Below are 27424 nucleotides of genomic sequence, written 5' to 3'. Positions count from 1 at the left end.
TGATGGACAGGGAGGCCTGGCATGCTGTGGTTCATGGGGTTGCAAAGAGTCGGACACAACTGAGCGACTGAACTGAACTGAATAAGCTTGTGCTAAGAAAAGGGAATTCTACACGATAGCCTGCAGCCACAATTGGGCTTTATGGCAGCCTGGAAGCTCTCAGAGCAGACAAGAGGGCAATGGTGAGCTCAGAGCCAGCTTTCCAGAGAGGGAGAGGCCTCCTTTCTCAGCTGTGGCAGCCAGATGCAAAGCAGCAAAAGTCAAATCTTCTAGGTTTGGAAAGAAGATGGCAGCATCTTCAGGATAATTTGAGGACAAACTAATGTAAACAACATAATCCACTTTTGAAATTAGATAAAAGATCTGACAAATTCATAGAAACAAACTAGTTATACCAAAAAGGAGAATTATTTCAGTACAAATTACTCCTTAACATGTGACTACATTGGCTGGCAAAGTGTTAAACAAGTTACAATGATGTTTGTCAACTCACTTTAGAAAAATCCACAAAACTGCTTGCCATAGGCTGATGAAAAATGTTAGAGGGGGCTACCATTCCAGAATCATCTCTCTCCATTGGCTGATGCTGAGAGAATGTGCTTGGGTCTGACAATTGTTGATGCATTGGATGGTTCCCTATCACAGACTGTGACCAACCCGATAAGCCTTCTAGAAAAAAGAATGAAATCAAGAGTTAGATATTTATCTGGATAAAATAACAAAACATTACCACTGGAGTTTTTTATACTAAATTTAATCAAAAGCATTCCTTTGATAGCTCAGGACACATTCATAAAAATCTTTGCAATCCAAAAAAAGCCAAGTTCCTGTAACTGGATGTAATCTTCGAAATATCCCAAACACTCTACCGTGTCCTTCAAAAGATTAAATGCTCTCTGAAAGAAATCAAATGATTGTCCCATTCTTCAATGAAAAACTTAAGAGGGAAAGGAAGTATGCTTTGAATTTTTAATTTCTAATCAACTCTGTATTTATTATTTTATATTTATTGCTATCATACACATTACATCTATTATTAATATATAACCCAAACTAACATTCCAGACTTTGAGACTGGACTGGGCTCCTTAAAGGTTTAAACAGTCCTACTGGTTAAGTGTAGGAATTAAGCTTGCTTATTCATTTAGATAAGGAACTAAGTTTAAAAGGCAAAATCTCACAATTTACTCAAGATATCCCTCCAGACAGAGGGCACTATAACTGTACCTGACATGGCATTGACACCAAATGACCAGATTCCACTGTGTCCAACAGGAGCGACAAAACCGGTTCCCACAGGGGCTTGTGCGACAGACCCTCCTTGTCGAATCCGGGCTAGTCTCTCTGTTCCAATGGGGGGAGGGATTTTTCGATCCTGACTGGCACTGCCTCCTTTTGGTTGGCCCAGTGTTGGTGGGGCAGAAGTGGCTGAAAGAGGTGAAGATGATCCCGAGGAAACAGATGGAATAGGAGAGTCACCTGGTGGCAAAATATTTCTCTATTGTTTTATTACATATAAAAATTCAAATTATAAAGATATGAGAAACCTTGTTGGAAAGATCTATTCCACAACAAAGGTTCTGGAAAGAAATTTTTCATTTTGCAAGATCATTCAAATGAAAATACATGAGTTCTATAAACATTATCCTATACTACTACTGCCTGAAGCAAAGTACAAATAGTCTAAAATTTTTTTTTTTAATTGAACTGAACAAGGCTAGAAAGGTCCTATTTATTCCTGCTGTAGTTCTTTTGTCAAAGGACCAATAATCAATGACTACCTCATGATGCTCATTAAAAAAAAAATCAAATCCTATTCACGTCCTTTTAGAACTTCATCTGTTCTAAATATTGAAATAAGTAAGTCAGAACGGGGGAATATTTTTACTTATAAATGGCAATACAGTTTTCTCAAATGTAAAAATAAATGAGGAATCATACCAAACTGACTAGATATTTAAATACAACCATTTCACAATACTGTCCTCAAAGCATCTTGTGAAACTACTTCCCTTTTTCTTTTCTGTCTTTTTTAACTCAAGACAGATATATTGAATGAGTTAATAACAAATGATGCTTAGATTGCTATAAAGTAACTAGATCCTTAGGTGGTGGTTTGGATACTAAAAGAGGTGACTCTTGATAAAAATGCCATGGTTCATCAGAAAACAGAGGATACAAAAAAGCTGAACTCAAACCAAGAGGGTAAGTAAGCAGCTTCTTCCTCAGTTTCTCTCTTTTCTTGATCCAAGTCTCAGTGTAACCTCAAATCTGGCTTGAAAGAATAGCCTGACCCTTCTCAAGTTTTCTATAAATGACTGATAATTTTTGACATGACTGCAATACAAACCTTGGGTATTTGCATATAACTGAGATTACTTAAAATTACAATATCGTGTTCCCTATAACAAATGATTTAATAACTTTATTAGAGACTCTTTGGGACGATTTCCTCCAGGATTCCTACATGAGTTTGAGGCGCTTGTCCAAGGGTGGGGAGAAAAATGTTGTCTGTTGAAACTAGGGGTCCCAACAGGAGCTGGCCCTTGCAGGAAAACCCGAGTTCCTGGTATGCTGGAAAAACTTGTCAGAGGAGCAGAAGAGGAAGATGGGGAGCTGCCTGATGGGTCAATGGACGGTAATCCTGAAATAAAACAGGTCCAAGACATCAAATTAGCTAAGCCTTTAAAAAATCGAAGTCTAAAGTTTCCTTAATTCCTCTTTAAAAAAGAAGAAAGCACGCAGTTTATTCTGTGGATCACAGCAACAAGAATCCATTTATATGACACTGTATGTCCCAAACCCATTTTTTTCTTGCAGTCGAGAAGAATACCCCAGGCAACACTAGATATAGAAAGTCCAGTGTTTAGGAATGGCAGTCACCTGGAGTATGTTTTAGATAAATCTCAAAGCCTTCATTAGAGGGGATATGAAATGACAGCATGTTGTGACTAAGTGTTACCTGTTACTTGGAAGAATAGCTGTTCATCTCTATAACTATAGTCATTTCCTATGCAAGATGAATAACAAAATCTACCAATTTTTTCTTCATAACAAGGAGGAAAAGCATACTATTAAACTAAAGATAATTTCATAACTCCATCTTGTTAAAAAAAATCAAAAGTTGCAAACTACATCAAAATTTCTATCAATATCTAGTTTACATAAGTCTGAATTTGATAGTCTTCTCAAATTCCATTGCTTTCTCTGGAGAATGTAGTAGGGAAAGAGGGCAAGGATCTGGAAAAGGATTATAGGTGCTCATTTCAGGAAAAAGTAGTTAATATCAACATAAAAAAACCAAAACTTCTCAGGCAGGTCTTTAATTCAAAGGCTTTAGTATATTCACTGGGTTGTGCAACCATCACCATAGTCAATTTTAGAACATTTTTGTCCACACTTAAAGAAACTGTATGCATTACCTGTCACTCTCCATCCTCCTTTACCTGATCCATATCTGAACCTTTAAGCAACTATTCTCTCTAGATTTACCTACTCTAGAAGTTTTATATCAAAAGAATTATACAATATGTGGTCGTTTGTGACTGGTTTCTTTCACTTAGCAAAATGGTTTCAAAGTTTATGTTGTAGCACAAATAACTACTCCATTTCTTTTACTTTATCTCATAATATTGAATATACATTATACTGAGAATAATATCTTATTATATAGGTACACCATATTTTGTTTTCCACTCATCAATTGATGGACATTGGACTGTTTCCACTTTCTGGCTATTATGAATGGTGCTGCTATGAGCATCTGTATACCAGTTTTTGTGTAGGCATATGTTTTCTCCTGGGTATATCTAGGAGAGAATTAATGGATCATATGGTAACCCTTTTTAATTTCTTGAGGAGCTATTTTCCAAAGTGGCTGTAACATTTTAAATTTCTGCCAGCAGAGTTCGAAAGTTCCAATTTCTCTACATGCTTTCTTGTCTTTTAAATATCACTATTTCTTACCTGTAAACTAGGAAAACTAAACTATATCTGTGAAAGAATGTCAACAAAAGAAACCACCCAGGCAGTTAAGAAATGAAGCCAAGCTTAATCAATCCTGGACCCTGGAAGGAAGATCAAGGATTAATGCTTGCTTTAAAAAAAAATTTTTTTTTAAGTAGTAATAAGTAATTTTGATGTCACAGATCTGAATAGTAAGGATCCCATACCTGGTTTACTACCAAATTAGATGGATGATTTCCTTGACTTTCTTTTTTCCAGCCATTCATAATCTAAACATCTTCTGGGATGTAGTATTAGAGTGCAAAGAGCTCAAACACTGGAATATGAAAGATCTCAAGCTCAACTCTAGCTAAGGCATCTAAATTCATGTATTAGTTAGTGCCAGTCATGTGAAGGATTAATTTAAAAATTAATTAAATTTTACTACAGCATAAGCGCTGGCAATGAGCTCTTCTTTCATCTTGGGGCCTCTGAAAACTTTATTAGTTTGACCAAAATGAAAAGTTAAAACAATACCTATTTATAGAAAAGAAGAAAAAAAATCCTGGAGAATAATATTTTGGACCACAGATGGTCTTATGTAACATTTATTTCTATTTGAAAGACAATATAACAACTATGTTTTCCTGAAAAGATAAGTAAATGGAAATGTATCTGATAGAAATGCTAAGGCTATACCATATTAGTAAACTCACAAATTTCAAACAACTTAGATCAGTTTATAATTAACAAAAAGGAAATGGGCTTTGGGAAGTTTTCCAACTGGAAAAAAAAATGCTAAATAAGTGGCACTATTACTTCTTACCCCCATTCTAGGTCAGCCACAATTTCTAATTTGTTTTTTAGCATTTATTAGAGCAGATTGGACTAAATCAGAGCATAATAGAGCAGACTGGAACAAAATTTTGGCCCTTAGACTCTGGAAAATAGATTCTGGCTTTCCAAATATCTCTGAGCCACTACTAGCCTCTTATCTTTCCAAATCTTTCTTATACTGCCTCAGCAGCTAATTTCTAATTTCAAGGAGCAAAGAGCTGATTTGAAATTGTTTTTTAAAAATAAGAGCGCATACATGACTGGATCTCTTCAAGCAGCTCCATCTAATATAAATAAGATGGGTTAAGACATCATTTAATATTCATTCTGAGCGCCCATGATTGAAAACAAAGAATGTAGACTATGAATTGTAACCCAACCTTTTTAAATCTAAGAAATGCAAACACTCACTTTGATTTAAAAAATGTCTGTGAATTTGGAATCCTTGAAGCATCCTATGGGTCCCTTTTATGAATATCTTATATTAATTCTAAGAAAATGAACTGACACAAGGTGTAACCTCCTTGATAACAGGTACAGAGATCATAAAAAATAATATAAAGCAGTTCATATTTGAGTGACTTACCGACAACTAGTTTTTTGTCCACTCAATCAGCAGTCATTAAAGGGTCTTTACTGTTTATGACACACCCTTATTTCTTCATGATCATGCAATAAATATTATGTATAAAATAAATGCTTTATTATTTTTGGAAGGTATTATCTTTAACAGCCCCAAATTGCGCAGTCATGATAGTTACAATAACTTACCAACTGGACTAGTAGAAACTCGCTGGGAAGGTGATCTGAAGCCAGGTGCCTTGGAATTGTCAGGGTGCACGTTCTCCAAGTGTCCAAGTACAGAGCTACCCAGAAACGCTGACTGAACAGTGAAAGAGGCATCTGCAGCAACTCGTGAGGACAGAGGACCATCTCCCCAACCCTGGTTAGCTGGCACCTGACTGCTATCAAAAAGACTACTGAAGTGATTGAAAAGCGTGGCTGGGCCAAACGTAGGTGGCAAAGATTTATTTGCTGGGTTAATGTGCATCTGAGAACCATTCATTATGTTCATGGCTGAAGAAAGCTGCACTGTAGCTGGTGGGCCTTGAGGTGGTGTTAAAGGAACTGGATTTGTAACAAAAATGGACTGGGGATCCTGGTGTATAGTTGCATTTGGTACCACTGAGTAGAAAGAACCTCTGGGTTGCAATCGATGAGAAACTCGAGGTGCTGGTACAGCTAACTGAGGTAAATTACTGGTATCCTGATTATCAGCAGCAACCAATCTAGGTGATGCCAAAGTCAATGGAGCAGGTTCTGAATTAGATGCAAAAGGCATTGACATAGGACTTAAATCAGACACACTGGGTGGCTGTGCTTCCTCCTGTGTGTTACTGGACGGAGGAGTGGGACTACCAGATGGGTGAGTTTCTGGAGCTCCTGGGGTGTTGCTAGCAGAGCTACTGCAGCTGTTGGCAGTTGAAGAGGGGGGACACAGATTTGCCGTGGACTGGTCCTGTGTGGACACTTTTTCTTTGGGGGCGGGCATGGCAGAGAAAGACTCCATCTTTTGTGAAGAAAGCTGTGCTTGAGAAGTACTTGCAGGCAGAAATGTGGTGGGAACTTGCCCACTAGTGATAGGTGCAGAGGAGACTGAAGGCAGGGAACTACAAGTGCTTGTCATAGAAGAAATCACTGTTGCTGGAGGGCTTGTCTTCGGCACACAGGCAAACAGCTGCTTTCTGACTGATGAAGGAGTCCGGGTATTAGTCACACACAGTTGCTGACTGGCAGCAACTACAGAAGAGACAGTGATAGGGCAACTGGCAGTGGCTAGTCCAGTAGACTCTGAGGGTAGAACAGTTCCGTTCTGGTTAGGTAGACGGCCTGTATTATTATGCTTTGGAGAGCTGTTTGTGTTGCCAGGATTCACAGGTCTCACTGGGAATGGTCCCCAAGTGTTAGGAGAGGGTGAAAAGGTTCCTCCAAACTGGGCCATGGGTAAGCGAGGATGCCGAATCTGTTGCATAGTTTGAGCAGCCAACAGGGCAAAATGCGGGTGGGGATAAGCTAAGGGGAGAGAAACTGGGAAAGAAGAACGTACATTTGCTGGAACGTTCTTATTAAGTTTATTAGTGGGCTGGAACGTAGATAATGTTGTTGCCTGTGAAGTTACAAGACTTGGAGCACCCAAGGGAAATGCATTTTTACTGGAAGCTGCTGTGGTGCCTACTCCAGATGAGAAGTTTGCATGAATGGCTTTGGTGCTGGCAGGTGCTCTGATATGGTTTTTAGGAATCAAGTCTTCCAGTTCCTTAGCAGGATCTTGAATAAGTGCATTAATAAGTTGAACTGCATATCTTGTTGATTCTGTACCACCCCTGGGGAGAAAACAAACAAAATACAAAGCAAGATAAAATCATAAAAAACTAGGTAATCTTTACCACAAAATAAAATTCTGATTGTACCATGGCGAATAAAAATGTGCTTCTAATACAGTTTAACTTCCTCACAGAAATAACTAACTATATATATATATATAGTTCACAATTACCTAATTGTGATCATTCTCTCGCCATTCTTATCTTTTTGTTTATCCACATCAATGTGGGCACCAGTAACATCTTGAATTGCAGTGATGTTGCATCCTCCTCTTCCCATTATTCTGGAAACCACTGAGGCTGGAACAGATAGTTTCTTTGACCTATAAAATGAACACCACACACATGAGCATATGAAATAAAAATGTTTATTAAAAAAACATGTCTCAGTAAGTAGGTTCATGAACATCTGGAGAATAGTATTTATCAAACCTTAAAAAGGACGTTATTAGAAGCTTTTATTTAGAAACTGACCTCTTATTATACTGAATTTAATTTAGTAAAGACGAGAAACACATTACCATTTGAAAAAACTTATACTTAAATCACTCATGATCTCAGCATTCAAACTATCACAGGTTAACTGAATGGCAATGATCATATATATTGATACTTTCAAAATTAAAATAATGCATACCATATTGTTAAACTCTATATGAAAATGAATACAGGCAGGTTATCAGTTTCAATGACTTTACTAAGCAATAAACCTCAGAGTTGAATTACATAAAAAGCAATTCACAAATTTGTGAATTCCACTTGTGTGAGGCAAGTGGAACTAGAGAGAACACCAGAGGCTGACACTGGGATCTGACAAGATGGCCTGGGTCTCTTGCAGGATTATTGTGGAAACCCAGTGTTTGCTGGCAGAACCAAATAAGAGCAACATCCATTATTTTCATGTGGTCACTGCTGGCTGTCAGGATTCCCCCCTTGAAGATTCCACCCTCAAACTTTGAACTATACCTTCCAGAAGAATACCCAATTGCAGACTCTAAAATACATTTCATGATCAAAATTTAATATCCTAATGTAGACAAATTGGGAAGACTATATTTAGACATTTTGAAAGCTAGAGCATAGACTAGACCATAAATAATACAATACTTAAATCAATCTAATTATTAAGTGCACATCATTTCTCCTGTTCTGCCAAGACTTCTTCCTTTTTTGTTTGCTTCTAATGGACAAAAAGTCTTAGAAAAATTATACAATAAAACCTCAGATATCTTAGTCCTTTGGTGATTAAGTGCACACAAGTAAATCTGGGTCTTGTCCTAATTCCCTGTTGTAAAGCATGAGCAGAGGCTTGAAATACCTTCTGGATTGTGTGAAACATTTTAAAGCCCTGGTCCCTCTCTGTTTTTATTCATCATGGTTTAAGTATAAAGCAGTGTGAATAAAGGGAGTTGTCAAAGTTAGCTGCAGGGGTGTTGCTATTTGTCTTTATTTTTTTGAGGGAGAAGGAAGTTTTAATTTTATGAGCTCTTTCTCCACCTTTTGTGGTGATCTAACTGCATTAGTTAAAAGTAGACAACGATTCTTTAGCGAACTCTAACATTATTTAAATGCTGTAGATGAACAAGCTTGTCTGACTCAAAATGGGACCATTAAACAAATATCATAGCCCTCACTAATAACATCGTGGCTTTGCTGTCAAGTGAATCTCTCTCTTAAGAAGTTTGTGACCTTTTTGTATGATTTGTAAACTGTTATATCTTATGCTTTAATAAAGTATTTTTTGTTTTTCTAAAGCCAACATTTCTTATATCATATAAAATACACATGTAAAATTTACATACTGTTTCTAATTTTGCTTTAGTTTACTCTAGATATAGTATGGCACTGTAGTTGAAAATAATAGTCATATTCAAATTACTCATTAATTAACTGGGTAACCATCTCACAAGAGGAGAAAACGAGGAGATAAGTTAAAAAGATGAGACTAATTGTACTTACCTTCGGACAACTTCTTTCCATCCTTCCTCTCTTTTTTGGCCCCTTTTAGGGCTAGTCAGATTCAGCTTTATGTTTGGAGAACTTAATGGCAATGACACTGACTTGTAGGTTGTTGATAAGGAATTAGGATTCACTTCACCTTCAAGTCTAAGAGAAATATCAAATCCAATAAAAGATAAATTTTAAGATAGAAACTCAAAAGAGATTTGATGAAATATTTGAATTAAAATTTGGCACATCAAATTATTAACAATTCAGAAAAACAGAAATAGGGAATAGAGTCCATCATTTATTTTAGTATTAAAATGGATTCAGAAGCCAAAAGGACTTTATATAATCAATAAAAATTACATAATTAAAGTAAAACCAAGGTATGCTAACATTTTCAACTTCAAAATTAAATCTTAAAAGTTCTAATAATTTCCTTTCACAACTAGCACAGGATTAAGAGGACAGCGGTTTTAAATGTTTCAGTTTTAAATGTTGAAGACAGATAATGTGGTAGACTTAAATTGTTTAACACAACTTGTGTTACTTCAAGTTCTTGTGCCAGGTATGCAAAAGGAAAGGTAGATGCAGAGTTAACAAGTCAGAAAATTTTACCGTGTCTGAGCTTTGGAAGCAGCGATACTTGTCTTTTCCTCTTGGGAATGGAGCAGCAGTGAGGGGTATCTTCTGTCACTAGAGGAATTCACATCCATAGTGAAATTTAACTCTTGGCTTTTACCACCACTGCTACTCTCACTATTGCAATCTGTGCTGTCCAAGTTATCTGAATCACTATTCCCACCTGCACCACCACCTTTGCTTTCTCCGTTTACTTTATTCTTATCTGCCTTTTGCTGTGCTAAGGATATATGTTGTTCTGGTAATATTAAATGTGCAGTGGGAGGAGTCTCTTTGGTTTTGTTCTTCTTATTTTTCCGGTTGGTGCTAGGAGTTGTCACAACATTGGCCCTTTTTTTCCCAAACACATTTGTGAACGTTGCAGATGTTGCAGAGATTCCAATTGTGGTGGTGGTAGTCGCACTAGGAGGTTCTATGGGAACTTCTTGCTCCACTGAAATTATGAAAAAGGATATAAATCACACTGAGAGCCACAGATCTCAAAACAAATTGTGACAGAGTATACCTAATAATTCATAATTCACTCTTAGTCATATTTTCCTTTTATCAGTATTCACTAGTAAATAAACAAATCTTTACAGTTGTGAGAATGAAACTATCATATTTTGATGTCTAACTCAGTACAAAACATTAACATTCTTTAGCTTTGAAATGCTAGTCTCATGAACTAACCAAAAATCACAATACAGATTGGATTTAAGAAGTTTTTAAAATAGCATTTTAGAATTAGAATTCAAATAGAGCAAAATTATTTGCCTATTACTATAACTGCCAGATTGTACAATAAACAATTCTTTGAGAGTAATGGGCCCCAGTGCTATACAGCTTCAACACTAAACCTTAGTTAAAAGTTTACTGAGGAACTAGACCTCCCCCCAGTTTCTAAGCAGGGAATGAGAGAGTAAGGAAGAACCTGAAGAAAAGCTGGTAAACCTCTTATGGTATCACTTTAGGACATACACAATGTTTTTACAGGGAACTTAAATTACACCTGAATGCCCTCCCCTTCTGTTTGTCTATGTCACTTTACAATGTAAAATATTTAGAAATATTGAATACAGAAGTCAACTGTCAATTTCAGATTAAAGTAATTGAATATTTAACTAGAATTAGTTTTGAGAGCAAAAAGCACTCAAAATGAAGCTGATAAACACAAAAGAATTTTTATCACTAATTCAGATGGTCCATTTCTCACCATCTTCCTCATTCTCCTCTTCATCTTCATCTTCCGGTAGTTCTGAATTCTCCTTAGGTTTGTTTTCCTCGTCTTCTTCCTGCTTTCTTTTCTGCTCCTCTTTTTTCTTTTTTCTCTTTTCTTTTCTTTTCTCTCTTTTAGCTGCAAGAGCCTGCTTTCTGCTCTCCTCTCTTGACTGTGAATAAAATTGTTGTTTTAGTCACTAAGTCCTGCCCGACTCTTTATCTCATCTTAACAATAATGCAATGATTCAAAATAAATAATGAAATAATGCTTTTGTTTATGATACATGGGGTTTCCCATGGATGTCACTCTTTTTTTTTTTTTTTTTTATAAATTTATTTATTTTAGTTGGGGGCTAATTACTTTACAATATTGTAATAGTTTTTGCCATACATTGACATGATGGATGTCACTCTTAACACACATTTATAAAAGCAACAAAAGAAGAAACAGATATGCTGGACATCATCAAAATTAAAAGTTGTGCTTCAAAGGGCTCATCAATAAAGTGAAAAAACATAAAATAGGAAAAAATTTTTGCAAATCTTATATCTGGTAAGGGTTTTGTATCAGGAATTGATACAGAACTCTTATAACTCAATAATGAAAGGACAAATCAGTCAATTAAAAATGGGCAGAGGATCTGGAGACATTTCTACAAACAATATACAAATGGCCAGTAAACACAGATGCTCAATATCACAAACCATCAGGGAAAAGCATATCAAATCACAGTGAGATACCCATTTCACTGTCACTAGGATGGCTAATCAAAAAGACAGATAAATCATGGTTAGAATGAGAAGAAACTGAAGACTTCATACACTGCTGGTAGGATTATAAAATGGTGCAGCTACCTTGGAAAACAGTCTGGCAGTTTCTCAAGTGGTTAAGCACAGAATTGCCATATGAGCTAGCAATTCCATTCCTAGATATATACCCAAGAGAAATGAAACCATATTCATACAAAAACTTGTATGCCATGCTTGCTTCAGCACCATACTAAAAAAAATTGAAGTAATACAGAAGGTTAGCATTGTTCCTGCATAAGAATGACATACAAATTCATGAAACATTACATGTTAAAACAAAACAAACAACTTGTATACTTATGAAGTGGAAACAAATAAATGTTCAACAACTAATAAATGCATGAAAATGTTGTATATCTATATAATGGGATATTATTCAGCAATAAAAAAATGAAGTAATGATAAATGCTACAATATGGATAAACCTTGAAAACATGAATCAAAAGAAGCCAGTCATAAAGGACCAAATACTGTATGATGATTCTAAATATCAAATGTCTGGAATAAGCAAATCCATAGAGACAGAAAGTAGATTACTGACTACCTAGATATATGTGGCATTGTTTAATTAAAATGCAACTGTTACAATCTTTATAAGATATTAACAAATTTCTCTATGAAAATATCCATAGGAGGCCATTATAGAAATTATTTTCAGAAAGGCGGGGGACATGATAATGGTTGCCTCACATCATAAAGAAAGCTTGAAACAAACAGAAAACACATCAAATTACTCATATTTCTATGGAAATTATCTAAAAAATCCTCACCATATGAAGCTGTCAATGAAGTCAAATTGTCATGGTAATTAAGTAAAGCACTTTCCTCAAAACTATAATTTACCATTCTAAGTCACAAATAAGCTATTTTTAACATTTTTATTTATCCAAAACCAGGTATCAGCAAATTATGGCTTGAATGCTAAGAATAACTTTTACATTTTAAATGGCTGAAAAAAATGAAGAGGCAAACATTTCATGACATGTTAAAGTATCACAAAATTAAAATTTTGATGTCCATAAATAAAGTTCTACTGGAACATATTCATTTAGCCACTGACTGTGGGTGCTTTCATACTACCACAGCAGAGTCAGCGAGTCATGACAGAGTTTGTATGGCCTACAAAGCCCAAAATTTTACTCTTCTGCACTTTATAGTGTGGCCAAAGAAAGAAAAATATAAAAATAAAAAGATAAAGTCTCTCAACCCCCTATGTAAATGAGAAAGGTTCTGAGGACTGAAAGAAGAAATTGCATATTCAGTTAACAATTATTTCATCATTTTCGTAGCATAAGAGCATAATGGCTGTTTAGGGAATTGCTGACCATATCTCTGGGTAGTTACACAAAAATAAAATTACAGACATGGAAGGGACCATAGAAGTCATCAAACTTTAAACTTCCCTGTATTTTAAAATGAGTATTATATTTTCCACTTGTGATTTTAACTATAATCAAGTTTATCATGGAGGTATTAAAATTTACTTAATTTCCTAATGATAAAAGGTAAAAAAAAGGTTTTTACCTTTCCCCTTATTATAAGCAATTTAACAGTGAATGTCCTTTTATACACTTGCATCTTTGAGCATTTGTCAAACTATTTACCTTAGGCTAAATTTCTAAAAGAAGAATGACTGGAGTAAAGGTATGCACTCTTTTTAATTTGTCAAATCATCTCCATTAATAATTACATTAATTCATACCATATATCAAAAGTCATACCGGAGTCCTAGGTATTTCTCCACATCCTAGCCATCGACAGCTATTATCAAACCTTAAAATTTTTTTTTTCCAAACATTTAATTTTGAGTTTCCCTAGTCTGGCAAAGGAAATTTAAATCACTCTTTCACTGTGCATTTCTTTGTTTATTCATGAAGCTGCGCCTTCTCCATCTATTTACTGAAAATTTATATTTCTTTTTCTGTGAATTGCCCGTGAAATTACTTTTCATTCTGGGAAAGTTATCTTTTGTCTTATTGATTGTAAGCAACTTTTTATTCTGTTTTTTAACAAACTAAGAATTGGTATCAAAATTTTGCATCTCTAAAATGATTTTTCCCCTTTCTTTTATCATCAATAAAATATCTTAATGTTAAGCTATCTCCCACATTCTAACTCTACTTGATTATAATATTTATTCTTTTAATATAACTTCTGGGTTCATAAGAACACCTTCCTTTTCTGAGGCACACTGAGCCTCAGAAAAGTGATCTTTAAAAAAAAAATTTCCATTATACTAGCACATCCAAGAAAACTTAAGACACTTAACTCTTTAAGAATTTAATAAACCACCAATACCCCAGATCTTATAATAAATGAAAGATTTCCAATGTTTTAATAAATTTCTGCCTACACTAATGGTAAAACAACTTAGGCAATAATATCATGTGGAAAACTGTGACGTGTTCAAAAACTAATTCTTCACTTATATGGTTAAAAATATTTTTTTGTAAAACAGGTCAGAACAAAAAAAATGATGGTAGCTTGATAATTTATCATTTTTTTTAAATTAGTTTATTTTCTATTTTTTAACTTTACAATATTGTATTTGTTTTGCCATACATTGACATGAATCCACCATAGGTGTACATGTTTTCCCCTTCCAGAACCCTCCTTCCACCTCCCTCCCCATCCCATCCCTCAGGGTCATCCCGGTGCACCAGCCCCGAGCACCCTGTATCATGCACTGAACCTGGACTGGCGATTCGTTTCACATATGAAAATTTACATGCTTCCATGCCATTCTCCCATATCATCCCGCCCTTGCCCTTTCCCATAGAGTCCATAATACTGTTCTATTTATCTGTGTCTCTTTTGATGTCTCGCATACAGGGTTATCTTTACCGATTGACTAAATACCATACATATGTGTTAGTATACTGTATTGGTGTTTTTCTTTCTGGCTTACTTCACTCTGTATAATAGATAATTTATCATTTTATAGAGATTTTGTTAAGATTATAGTCATATAAGTAGCAAATGTATTCTACTAGATTTTCAACCAGTTCTAAAAAGGAAAATTATATTTCTCACTCACCTTTTCCAGATCAAGTTCCTTTAAAAGAATACTTGCATTCTTATTTGCTTCTGCAGCCTGTTGGTCTTTAGCCTTCACAATTGTCTCAACACATTGGTGACATTTTTTCAACAGTTCCTATACCACAAATGGAATTATATAAATACAGAAACACATAAAGAGGCCAATAAAACTTGAGCTGGTAAGTATACCAAAGTTCAGGGCGTAAAGCCCAAATCACTGAATATTTACTAAACCAAATCAAGCTATCCTGTGAATCTATAGTTTGACTGAAAAATCAAAATAAGCTACCATTTCCTTAAAAAGTTTACATGTTCTTAGAAAACTGTCTAATCAGGCTAATAATCTAATAATAAAGTTTAGATGTAGTCACTGTAATTACAGTCCACATTAGAAAGAAAATCTTAAAATAATTTATAAATTATACTCATTCTTCATTTGCAAATGGAGAAACTAATCATTGAAAAATCAGGTTATATCTGTCTTATAAAGGACAAAAAGAACAGGCTGTTAACATATACTTTGGAATATAATTCCATAAAGAATAAAAATGTGCTTCAATAGCATATTAAACCTACCTTATCAGTGATTGTTGCTATGTATCTCATGCATTCTATATCAGAAGGGAATTGATTGACTTCCTTAACCAAATACTGAACAACTTTTACATGACCCTGTAAAAAGTACAACAAAAAGTACACAAAAGAAAGCACTGAAAGCTGGCCCATATCCTTTAAAACTTAAAGAGTAAAAGGTATAGTAACACTTCAGAATTTACTAAACTTAACAATTGAAACTATGAAAATATGAACAGAAAGAGGTAAGTACAACATGCTGGGAAATACATGGAAGACCAAATGACATTTCTCCTGAATTTAATTTGCTCACATCCCACTGAAAATAGAAATACTTTTGAATAGAAATAGAAATAAATCTATTAATAAAATAAAAACTGGTGATGTGAAATATCTCTCAATATAAAAGGGAAATTAGATCTAAAAGAGGATGTTCTAAATTCCAAAGCATTATTTTGCCCCTTTTTGCCTTTTCTTACTGTCCATGGGGTTCTCACCACAAGGACAGTGGAGTGGTTTGCCATTCCCTCCTCCAGTTAGAACAATAGTTAGAACCTTACATGGAACTGGTAATTTTGACTGGTTCAAAATTGGAAAGGAGTACATCCAGGCTGTATATTGTTACCCTGTTTATTTAGCTTATATGCAGAGTACATCATGCGAAATGCCAGGCTGGATGAATCACAAGCTGGAATCAAGATTGCCGGGAGAAACATCAACAACGTCAGATATGCAGATGCTACCACTCTAATGGCAGAAAGTGAAAAGGACCTAAAGAGCTTCTTGATGAGAGTGAAAGAGGTGAGTAAAAAAGCTGGCTTAAAATTTAACATTCAAAAAACCAAGATCATGGCATCTGGAATCACTGTAGACAGTGACTGCAGCCATGAAATTAAAAGAAGCATGCTCCTTGGAAGGAAAGCTATGACACACCTACACAGTGTATTAAAAAGCAAAGACATCACTTTGCTGACAAAGGTCCACCTAGTCAAAACTATGGTTTTTCCAGTAGTCATGTACGGATGTGAGAGTTAGACCATAAAGAAGGCTGAGTGCAGAAGAACAGATGCTTTCAAATTGTGGTGCTGGAGAAGTTTCTTGAGAGTCCCTTGGATTGCAAGGAGACCAAACCAGTAAATCCTAAAGGAAATTAACCCTGAAAAGTCATTGGAAAAGACCCTGATGCTGGGAAAGACTGAAGGCAAAAGGAGACAGGGGTAGCATAGGCTGAGATGGTTAGATAGCATCACAGATTCAATGGACATGAATTTGATCAAACTCCAGGAGATAGTGAACGACAGAGAAGCCTGGCGTGCTACAGTCCATGGGGCTGCAGAGAGTCAGACACGAACTTAGTGACTGAACTACAATAACAACTTTGGCTCTATCTTACTAAACTAAACAAAGTGGACTGTGATATTTATCTGAGTCCTATGACGAATCTAGGTGAAACATTTTCTAGATGGTATTATCAGAGGCTTGATGATCTGTAATCAATTAAAAATACATCTATTTTAACAACAAAACTTGCATAGTTTCCCCTATTACAAGGTTCTAAAACATCTTCAAGGAATAATCTGATGGTGAAAATTCCCTGGTGGTCCAGTAGTTAAGGTTCTGTGCTTCCAGTGCATGTGGCACAGGTTTGATCCTTGGTAAGATAACTATAAATAAAATCTTGCACCCGCCACAGTGTAGCCAAAAAAATAAAACAATAAAAAAGAATTAGTCTGATGGTGGCAAAAGCCAGAAAAGTGGTTGCCTCTGGGGCAGGGAATTAACTGAAAATGGGCATGATTAAAGTTTCTAGGATTATGGAAGTAGTTTATATCTTCGTGGGATGTGGGTTACATAGGTACATGCATTTATTAAGACTCATTAAATTATGCATCTTAGATTTGTGCACTTTTAATATGTATAAATTATATCTAAATTTAAAGGAAAGAAAAAACTGGAAAAAATATTTAAGATTTTTTAAAAGACACGTAACTTACACTGCTCTCATTCAATAGCTATTTACTGACCATCTAGTGTGTGTCAGGCACTGTGCTGAACAACTAGGTATAAATAGTGGTGAAAAAGACAATCATGAATCTTCACCTTCATAGATCTTCCAGTCTAATTAGGGAGTGAAAGTGAAAGTCACTCAATCATGTCCAACTCTTCACGACTCCATGGACTGTGGCCTGCCAGGCCCCTCGGTCCATGGAATTCTCCAGGCAAGAATACTGGAGTGGGTTGCCATTTCCTTCTCCAGGGGATCTTTCTGACCCAGGGATCAAACCCGGGTCTGGGGCAGATTCTTTACTGTCCAAGCCACCAGGGAAGCCCCTAACTGGGGAGAGGAGCATTAAAAAAGTAATACATGTTTGCATGTATAATTACAAAATGAGATAAGGAAAATGATGGTAAACTATAAAAGAGAACAAGAGAAACTTTTCAGATTGCAAGTTAGGAAAGGACTTTCTGAGATGATATTTAAGGAAAAGACACGAAAGAATGAGGAGAAGTGAGCCAGGTGAAAAGCAAGGGAAAGAATATTTCAGGAAAAGAAAACCAGTGAGCAAAGGGCCTCAGGAAATTAAAAATTTAGTGAATTCTAGGCCAGTGGCTGAAGTGTAGTGAGCAAAGAGGCAAAGGGGAAGGGCAGTAGAAATGACTGGTTTGAGGCTGGCATGAGCCATATCATACAGGGCTTTGTAAGCCATGTTAAGTAGTTTATAGTCTATCACAATTTTAATGGGAAAGCTTTGTAATATAGAGCAGAGAAGTAAACCTTAATATATATAGGAGGTAAAATAAATTTTTATGAGTCTACTTGTTTTTGTTCCTCTTAAACATCTATCTACCTATAATATCTGCCCTGAAATCTCATGTTTTATGTACAAAAATATAACAAAACTCTTCAAGATACGAAGTGATTTAACAGCAAAGCTGCTTATAGGGAACCACCATATAGCTCTTAGATTTGGCCACAAAGAGAGTACAAGATAGCAGAGGTGTGTATATAGAAACAGCGTCAATTCCTCAAGACCAATTTATCTTTCTCCAATGACTTCAACTTAAAATTCAGTAGTTTTAAACAAATTCTGTCATTTTTGTCCACATCAAGTTACCTTGCGAAATGCTGACATAAGAGGTGTGATTTTCCGGTTATCAGCTCCATCCACATCAGCACCTGATCGCACTAGCAATTGCACCACTTCAAAATGACCACCATTGGATGCCAACCAAAGTGGCGTGTTTCCCTTCTTGTTACGAACATCAATATGGGCTCCCCTGCACAAATCAAAGAATGTTAGTATAGCTTGCTTCCTATGAGAAGGGGCTGACTTTTCCTTTTTTTCTCTAACTTATCTTTTTTCTTTTATAAAGTAGCAAACAAATACTCTGTTCTTTTAAATGTCAAATAAAGTAAAACAATTTTATTAACTGTAAAGGCTCTGAAAAGTGAAAGGGATCATAGAAAATTTTTACAAATATAAAATTTACCTACCTATTAATCAGGAGCTCACAAAATTTGTAGTGACCTTTGTCCGCTGCTATTGTTAAAGCAGTGTCTCTTGAGGAAGGCACAGGGGGGGCATTGACATCTGCTCCTTTATCTAGGAGAACTCTTCCAACCTCTGCATATCCTCCAGAAGCAGCTTCCATCAAGGGGGTAAGACCAGTCTGTTTAAACCGAAAAATTATGTGGGTAAATTATATTGATTTCTTTAAAGGACTGAAACAATGACTTATAAGTGGATTCTATTTCTGATTTTCTCTCCCAAGAGAGCTAAGCAAAATTCACTCTTAAGTTTTACTAAAACAGCAAGTGAAAATTGTTAGATTCAGTTAAGACATGCTAGACTGAATTAACTTATACTACCTTATGGTAATAAAAAATAGTTCATAACATAGTTGTTATAAATCTACATGAGACAGTAACAGTCTCTTTTAAGAAATAAAAAAATGATAATCAGGGAAAAAAAATAAGAGACTTTCATTCAGACATTTTCAATTTCAAATGATTACTAGATTGACCATTGTCTGGTTATAAAGAATTATACATAAGCTATGTGTTTTGGGGGCTCTAAGTACCTAATAGTTCTAAGGAGAGAAATTATAAACACTGACATACTAACTCCTACTTTCTAAATGCTACACTGTCATGAAATTGTCATAATCTGTTACAATCAGATTATAGTTGCCTCAATTTTAATTTAGTTCCCTCAGTTTTATAATTTATAAAGTAATTTTTGATTGAGATTTTTACCAATGGTAAAGCACATGTCTCATTAAAGGAGATCTTACCTGTCCTTAATGAAGTCATGAACGGTGACAATGTGTCACTGACCACTGGATAGCACTATTCTATAATCCTGCACTGGGGCAGGAATTTCCTAATTTTAACTTAGGAAAATTTGAAATAGTACATTCAATTTGAGTGTGCTATGCTATATTATGCTCTTTCTATTAGAAATATGTCTGAAGTAGTTGACAAGTTGTAAAATGCTTACCTTTGCCCTGTGTTCAACATTGGCTTTTCGGTCCAGAAGCAAGCTCACAACTTCTGCTCGGCCTTGGAAACAGGCCAAGGTGAGAGCTGTGTTCCGATTGGTCTCTATCTGGGCATTAATATCTGAACCCATATCAAGCAGCAGTTTCACTGCAGGAACATGTCCGTTCATTGCAGCCAACATCAGGGGAGAAATACCTAGTTTACTCCCAGTCCTAAGGGGGGAAATGTGCTCAGAAAATTAAAATAATATGTTGCCTGTTGTTTTTTTAAAAGCAGAGAACATAAAAAACGAAAAAGTTTCAGTGAAAAGAAAGCTGTCTAACACCAAAGAATAGATTTTATTTGTTTAGTCTCATAATTAGAAAACTTCATAATTAGGAAAATCTCACAATTTAAAACACAACCCCTATTCAGAGGCTATAAATTTCCAACTATATATAACAAAGAGTTTTCTGAAGTGAAACCTCTTTGAAAACAGCCAAATTAGCTGGCTCTGATAAGAAATAAGAAAATCAGAAATAAGCTCTGACTACTATAGGAATAATTGTTGGCCTTGCAACTTTAGTATTATCTTGCTTAAAAATGGTATCTGTCTTAAGTATTTAGGGGAAAACACTTAACTTCAAGATCATAATTTATTAATCATGAATAATAAAATGAACAGGTGATAGATACCTTGAATTAATTTCTGCCCCAGCATTAAGCAGAATCTTGATGATATTAACATATCCTCCAGATGCAGCTAGACTCAGTGGTGTATAATCAGACACATTCCTATGTTCTTTATTTGCACCCCGAGCCAGCAGCAAGTCTACCACCTACAAAGTAAAATAGGAACAGAGAATTCTAGTTTACACCAAGGGTTCATCTTATAATGAATGAAACACAAAGAAATGGGACCTTTAAGGTCTCTAAATATCTAACATTTTAATCAGATACTAAATATTCAAATACCAGTACTAGAGAAATGAATTCAATTTTATATCAAGGAATTCAGACCTATGAAATCCTAATTATACTGAAATAACAAGTTGTTACTCTTTCTCTTCCTCAATTATTGAGTGACAAATTTGCATTTCATGTGTTAGGATTTTGCTCCATTCAGATGCAATAAATGTAAGGATACAGAGAATTTCTATTTTGCCTAAAAAGCAAGAAATAGATTCTTTAAAAGGGCATTTACTATTCTCATTAAATTTAATATAAAGAACATCTCAAAACACATGCAAGTTTTATTCATGTAGCTAAACTACTAAGCACATACATATTTAAAATACAAATAAAATGTTTACAAAGTGAAAATAAACATCAGCATACTTCCTGACGTCCACCAGAACATGCTAATGAAAGAGGAGTATCCTTAGTTCGTTCAGATTGTGCTTCTATGTCTCCACCTTTATCCAAAAGGATTTCAACAACTCCAACATGTCCTGCTGTTGCTGCCAGGATCAGTGGTGTGAAACCTAAATCAGAAAATAAAAATCTCAGTCAAATTTGTGTTTTTTAATTATTAAGCCACTGTTTTTAAATTCTCTATAGTTTTAGGAGGAAGGAATCTTTAGGACAGATACTTAAAATTATTTAACATAAAACTGCTTTAAACCCTAATTTGTTACTGACAAAACCCCATAAATACTTGATAAAAAGAAAATGCTAAGTCAAACAAAACTATTCAAGTTTATACTCATAATAAACTTTGATACCTTTGTATGCTCTACTTTTGGACCAAGGAAAACACAAACACAACTTGCTGTACTTCCCTGGATGATCTCTAATTCCTGAATTTCTGAATAATAATTTGGCTCTGTAGATGAACAAATCTGGATATACTTAATTGAAATATGCTAACCCATCTTTTCACTGAATAGTCCAAGAACTACTTACCCACAGTGAAAAAAAAAATTGTTTTCTGACACTCAAGACTTTATTTCTAACACTTCTTACCTTTTTTGTCTCTGTGTTCAATTTTAGCATCTCGTGCTATGAGTACAGATACAAGTTCTTCATGGCCACCTGCACAAGCTAGGGTTAATGCAGTGTCATGATTGCTCTCAGTCTAGGAAAAGGAAAAAACAAAGTTAAACTATTTTTCTGTTTACAATGGGGTTATTGATTGAAGAGCAAATGATGTTAATTTCCACAATTAATGTACAATGAATCTTTTCCTTTCCAAAGAAAATTGGCATGTGCAAAAAATAAATATAAATAAAGCAGTCTACTTACATGTGCATCAATGTCAACTGAAGGATACACAGCGGGTATAGACTGGGAAGGCACATTGCTTGGAGACTGAGAACAGGGTTCAGGTGTAAGACATTCTGTGTTTTGAGAAGAGCTGTTCAAGCCAGTGGGTACTCTGCTACTCACAGCTGAAAAACAGTATTCATATTGCTGAATTCTTCTTAAAAGAGTATAAAGTGATTTGTATACAGAAAAACACAGAAAACAGAAAATTCTATAGCAGTAATACAATGTAGTAGTTAAATCACAAGCTTTGGAGTCAGATGGACATATGTTTGAATCCCAGTTCTACCAATGACTTTCTGATCTTGGGCAAGTAATTTAAACTCTCAGAACCTCAATTTCCTTATGTATAAAATGGGATTATAAGTATAGTACCTCCTTTCTAAGGCTGTTGGGAACAGAATACTGAGCATGGCACCTGGTATTTAGTGAATATAGAAGAAACAGCAGCCTTTTACAGTGTCAATAGGAAGAAAATAGTTTCCAATATAAAAAAACGAATTGTAAATCTTAGTTTGTAAAAGGCAACTAGCTAAAAATATCCTGAAGATAATACAAATATTAAAAAAAGAAGAAAAATAGAAAGAAGATGTAGAAGAAGGGAAAGAACAAGTTAGAGTCTCTCTCTCATAAATAGCAGAGAGTATGTATTTTTAAAATTCAATATTTACTCTGAAAATTTGCTAAAATGAATCAGTGTCTGAAAATCAAACTGCTTTAAAAATGAACACTGCAACTTTTATTTGGGACCTCAAAATCTAGTGTCTGAAACTGAATTAAATGAAATTATATCTTTGTGGCTCTGCATATTTCTTTTCTTTCATAAAAGACAAGAGTTTGCCCCATGGAGGGGGAAATAGGACCTATCTCAGAGGGATGTTGTGAATTGTCTGTGAGATAGTGTATAAAAACCATTTAACACAGTGTTTGGTCTGGTAAGTGCCCAATACATGTAATTATCAGATATTTTATAGGATTTTCAGTACTATCAATCATTGTATTGAAAAATAAAACATTACAATTCACTCAAGAAAGAAAAAACCCAGAAAAAAATATAATCAATAATATAGAAAAAGACAACAAAGTTTCAGTGATGGCAATTAACTTCCTCTTACCCATGCTAAAAGTCAATCAAAAACACATAAGTCTTAAAGGAAAATGTATGAATTTCAATGGTTGGAGAATGTTTTCTCTCTAGAATTTTGATATGGCTGAATCCCAATCAAGGATACTTATGACCACAACAAGTATGAAAGATCAGGTGTAGTATGCTACTTCTTTATAAATAATAGCAAATTTTAAGGATGTTTCTACATGAGCTGTCCCTCCCTCCTCCCAACCAACATATATAAAATCATCTTGATCATATGAATTTCTGCAGCTTCTGTTACCACATAAATATATACAATTTAGCCATATGGTTATAAATAAAAATGATTATAAACATTTGTTTTGCCTTACAAGAATGGGCATGATGAAAACAAAGCTTTAAAAATCTGTCACTGAATGAATTAAAAGCACATAGTATTTTGCTGCCCCCCTCAAAACAGCTGATAAGATTGGAAAAAAGTTTCAGAAACAAGACACTAAACATTGATATATAGCACCTTTGTAACAGTAAGATTTTAACAACAGTCTCATAATCATTAACATATATGTTACTAAAGAATTACTTTTCTATCATTGTTAAATGTTTATTCATGCTATCTCTTTTTGTGATTATGAAAAACAGATATTCAAAAAAATTTAAATAGTTGACTAGAGTGCTATGTCAGAATGTGATGGTATAAAAGACTTTTTTTACAGAGTTGGTTTTTAAAAAATACTTTTGTGCATTTAACAGCTCTCTATTACCAAAAAAGTGTTGCTACGTTGATTGTACATTTTGGTACAACAGTATCCTAGAAACATTTTTTCCTCCTTGTAATAATGACAATCAGAAACATTCCACAGAAGTGACTTCAAAAGGATTAATTACATATGAAAAGTTCTAAAGATAAAACTAGAAAATAGCAAAGATTTTAAAAGTATATGTGGAATAAAGGATTTATTAAGATAAAATTATACCAGGACTATGACAATTTCAAAAATCCTAAAATGCTTCCTATGTTTGAACAAAATGTCTCTGAAAATGACCAAAACAGATCATTATCATGAAAGTCACTACATAATTCAAAGTAAATTTATGTACTATCCTAAAATGTGGTGATATTTTACTTAATTCTTTATAAGACAGTTTTGTAGGCAATATGTAAGATAGTAATGTTGCAAGGTCTTAAGACATTAAATCACTGTAAGCCAATTTAGGTAACAGTAACTGTATTAAATATATCCATATAAGTAACAATCTATAAATAAAATATTAACATCTACTAGAAGAAATTATTACTTAAAGATATTTTATTGTAAATTCCCTCAAAGATAATTTTCCAATTACTTTATTCTAAAACCTAAATTGACTATTACCAGATTACTTAAAGCAAGATACTTTTGAAGTGGAATGTATTGAGAGCCTATTAAGATGCCAACAACATTAACAATGTTCTAAAGTCACAAAACTGTATTAAACCTTATATACAAATCATATCTTAATATAAAAATAACAAGGGAAATCGTTATTTGATATAATTTAGAATTCTAAGAAAATAATATCTTCAATTATAAACTCAGAACTTCCAGTTGAGAAAAATGCATGCATATTATATCTAAGGTTCTTAAACCTGGCTGAATTGAGTTTGAATCTTAACATTTAACTAGCAACTTAATTTCCATTAGCTTCAGTTTTCAACAGAAAAATAGATGGGAAATGGACTTATTTTCTAGTATTACTAAATAGCTCATGAAATTACATATATGAAAGCATTTAGCGCTGAGCTTAGTAAATGGCCAGCACTCAATAAATGTAAATAAAGTGATATTAGTTGATTTTTTTTAACTAAGGAACTTTATAAATTAATAATGAAAATTTTGCTAGATGTTTCTAGAACTGCTCAATGGTCAAAGCTATTTTGAATTTCTTTAAATTGCTGTTTATTTTCAGACCTTTATTCTAGACATCCGAACTGAGAATCACTTGCTATTATGATAACTTCAAAAGCCCAGCACTTACTTTCAGAAGAAATGGACCCGAAGAACTGTTTCCAATCCGGGAGTATACATATATTATGGTTGGGAGTATATCAAGTATGATACATCTAAGACTATATACTAAACCGCTGTCAGTCAACTAGTGAAGTTATGACATTAATAAATTATGTATCTAACTAACTTGCTTTCATGACAAATATTTTGAGATAGAACAGCAGTAAAAAAAAAAAAATAATCCTGGGACTTCCCCAGTGATCCAGTGGTTAATTAAGATTCTGCCTTCCAATGCTGGGGGTGTGGGTTCAATCCCTGGCCAGGGAACTAAGGTCCCACATGCCTGGTGTGCTGGGAAAAATTAAAAAAAAAAAACAAAAAACCCTCCTAAGAGTAAAACTTACTGCTATTATCTAAAGTAAAATTGTAAGATGTATTCTCTTTTATTAATAAGGTGTGATATCATATAAAGGCATGATAACTAGATTTGATATAGGTAAAATTAATTACATCTTTGGCCTAACCTATAATTTTACTGACACATTAACATATGGTATAATCATGGAACTAGGTATTTACCTAATTCATCCTTATTTAATTTTTTTCACCTTCAATTAAGAAATTAAGAGAAATTCAGACTTAATAAAATAACATTTTAAACTTTGAGGCAAGTCATCCTTTTTGCTATATATTTTAAAATATAAGCTTCAACAAAATGAAAAGTTTTTAAATAAAGATAATTTTTAGGGAATTCCCTGGCAATCCTGGAGAATTCCATGGACAGAAGAGCCTGGCAGGCTACCGTCCATGGGGTTGCAACGAGTTGGACATGACTGAGCAACTAACACTTCACTTCACTGGCAATCCAGTGGTTAGGACTCAGCACTTTCACTGCTGGGCGCCAGGGTTTGTTTGATCCCTGTTCAGGGAACTAAGATCCCACAAGCTACGCCACATATAAATTTTAATGTAGTGACAGATTTATACTTTAAAGCTTATTAACAAAAGAATATTGTATAATATGGTGGGCCAACTGTGTCATGAGACATTAATATCTAAAAGAAATTAAATTTTATTCATTTTGATTAATGTTAAATATAATTAAAAGATGTTTTCTAAACTGATTTTTTGAAGTTTCATGTGAACTTTATAAAAGGTCACTTCAATTTAACAAATACTTCAGTGGAATAAACAGAATTTGACCTCCTCTACAAGAAATAGCCTTAAATACTACCATAAAGTTAACACCTACAAGTACCCTTTAGAGATGTTTTCTCCATTCTTTAAAAATAAAAAGGACAGGTCCTAAGTTCCAACCAACTAAACTGATCAGTAATGTGGGTTTCATAACTGCAAATGAAGTACTTAATTAGGAACATTATAATGATATTTATAGAACCCTAAGTCTTAAAAATGTTCCTTCCAGGTTACGAGTTTCATTATTATTAATCCTAATCATACTTCACACTTCAATATCTGCTTTAACCAAATTAGAAATCAGAACCATAAATGAACTATAAAGTTATTCAATATTTATAACAACTTGCAATGCTAATGACACAAAGTTCATCCAAGTGAAGTGGCTGTGGGCTGAAGATATAAAAAATAAAATTAAAGAATAAAGACTTCCTAGCATTTTAATTTTCTTTATGAAAACTAAGACATTCCTCCTCTGCACAGCGCTATCTATTACATATCAGAGGAGCCTTAAAGGCACTCTTACAATAAACACTGGAAGTCATACACATGCCCAATAAAATTCCTGAATTAAGTAATTTTATTCCACATTTCAAAGATTCAGTAAAGATTAGGAAGACTAAAGGCTCAGAGAAGAAGAAAGGAAACTGGGAAAGCATAACTGGGATGAGAGGAGGGGAGGAGAAATGACAAGAAGAAACAGACAACAGTAAAGAAAAAAAAATGTTGCAATCAAGAGACAGAGGACTGGCCTGCCTTTGAATATCACTCCAGCTACATCTTAGTTCTTGGTCTTCATCCACTGTCAACAGCCATTCTGGCTGCATTTCTGAACTGCGCTCTCATGGAGGTGATACATTCACCAGCCATCTTTAGGAAGGTAAATGATTAATTGCACTGTTTTCCCACTGCTGCAAGGACAATGAAAGGGAAAGTAAACTTGTGCATCTCATTTCATATCTAGTTGTAATTTTCCACACAACAATAAACAGAAACATATACTTTTAAGTTTATAAGGCTGGTC

The 27424-nt window shown here is 34.4% G+C and overlaps 1 protein-coding gene and 1 non-coding gene across 8 annotated transcripts in view; one reads left to right on the top strand and one right to left on the bottom strand.

Annotated features, from left to right (window-relative positions):
- Window positions 1-27424, bottom strand: part of ANKHD1 (ankyrin repeat and KH domain containing 1) — a 109330-nt gene that overhangs the window by 1959 nt on the left and 79947 nt on the right. For 3 of the 7 annotated variants that reach the window (XM_081501005.1, XM_081501009.1, XM_081501006.1), the window contains 17 exons: window positions 22102-22247; window positions 21823-21934; window positions 21196-21341; window positions 20554-20696; window positions 19877-20090; window positions 18871-19046; window positions 18491-18653; window positions 15378-15473; window positions 14800-14916; window positions 10948-11122; window positions 9729-10185; window positions 9126-9272; window positions 7340-7489; window positions 5554-7166; window positions 2468-2644; window positions 1228-1428; window positions 494-669 (listed from right to left, as the gene is read on the bottom strand). In XM_081501005.1, the coding sequence (XP_081357131.1) occupies window positions 494-669; window positions 1228-1428; window positions 2468-2644; window positions 5554-7166; window positions 7340-7489; window positions 9126-9272; window positions 9729-10185; window positions 10948-11122; window positions 14800-14916; window positions 15378-15473; window positions 18491-18653; window positions 18871-19046; window positions 19877-20090; window positions 20554-20696; window positions 21196-21341; window positions 21823-21934; window positions 22102-22247 (4409 nt within the window). Of the gene's footprint in view, window positions 1-493; window positions 670-1227; window positions 1480-2350; window positions 2645-5553; window positions 7167-7339; window positions 7490-9125; window positions 9273-9728; window positions 10186-10947; window positions 11123-14799; window positions 14917-15377; window positions 15474-18490; window positions 18654-18870; window positions 19047-19876; window positions 20091-20553; window positions 20697-21195; window positions 21342-21822; window positions 21935-22101; window positions 22248-27424 lie in introns of all 7 variants that reach the window. The other 4 variants (XM_081501004.1, XM_081501010.1, XR_014056922.1 and 1 more) reach the window with 3 other exon arrangements.
- Window positions 11933-12037, top strand: LOC145511797 (U6 spliceosomal RNA). The gene has a single exon (XR_014058174.1). It is a non-coding gene; the product is annotated as a U6 spliceosomal RNA (small nuclear RNA).

This window comes from Giraffa tippelskirchi, chromosome 6, assembly GCF_054371585.1.
Source record: "Giraffa tippelskirchi isolate mGirTip1 chromosome 6, T2T-mGirTip1v1.2.pri, whole genome shotgun sequence".
NCBI classification, from domain to species: domain Eukaryota; kingdom Metazoa; phylum Chordata; class Mammalia; order Artiodactyla; family Giraffidae; genus Giraffa; species Giraffa tippelskirchi.
This window is presented reverse-complemented; position numbering and strand designations above follow the sequence as displayed.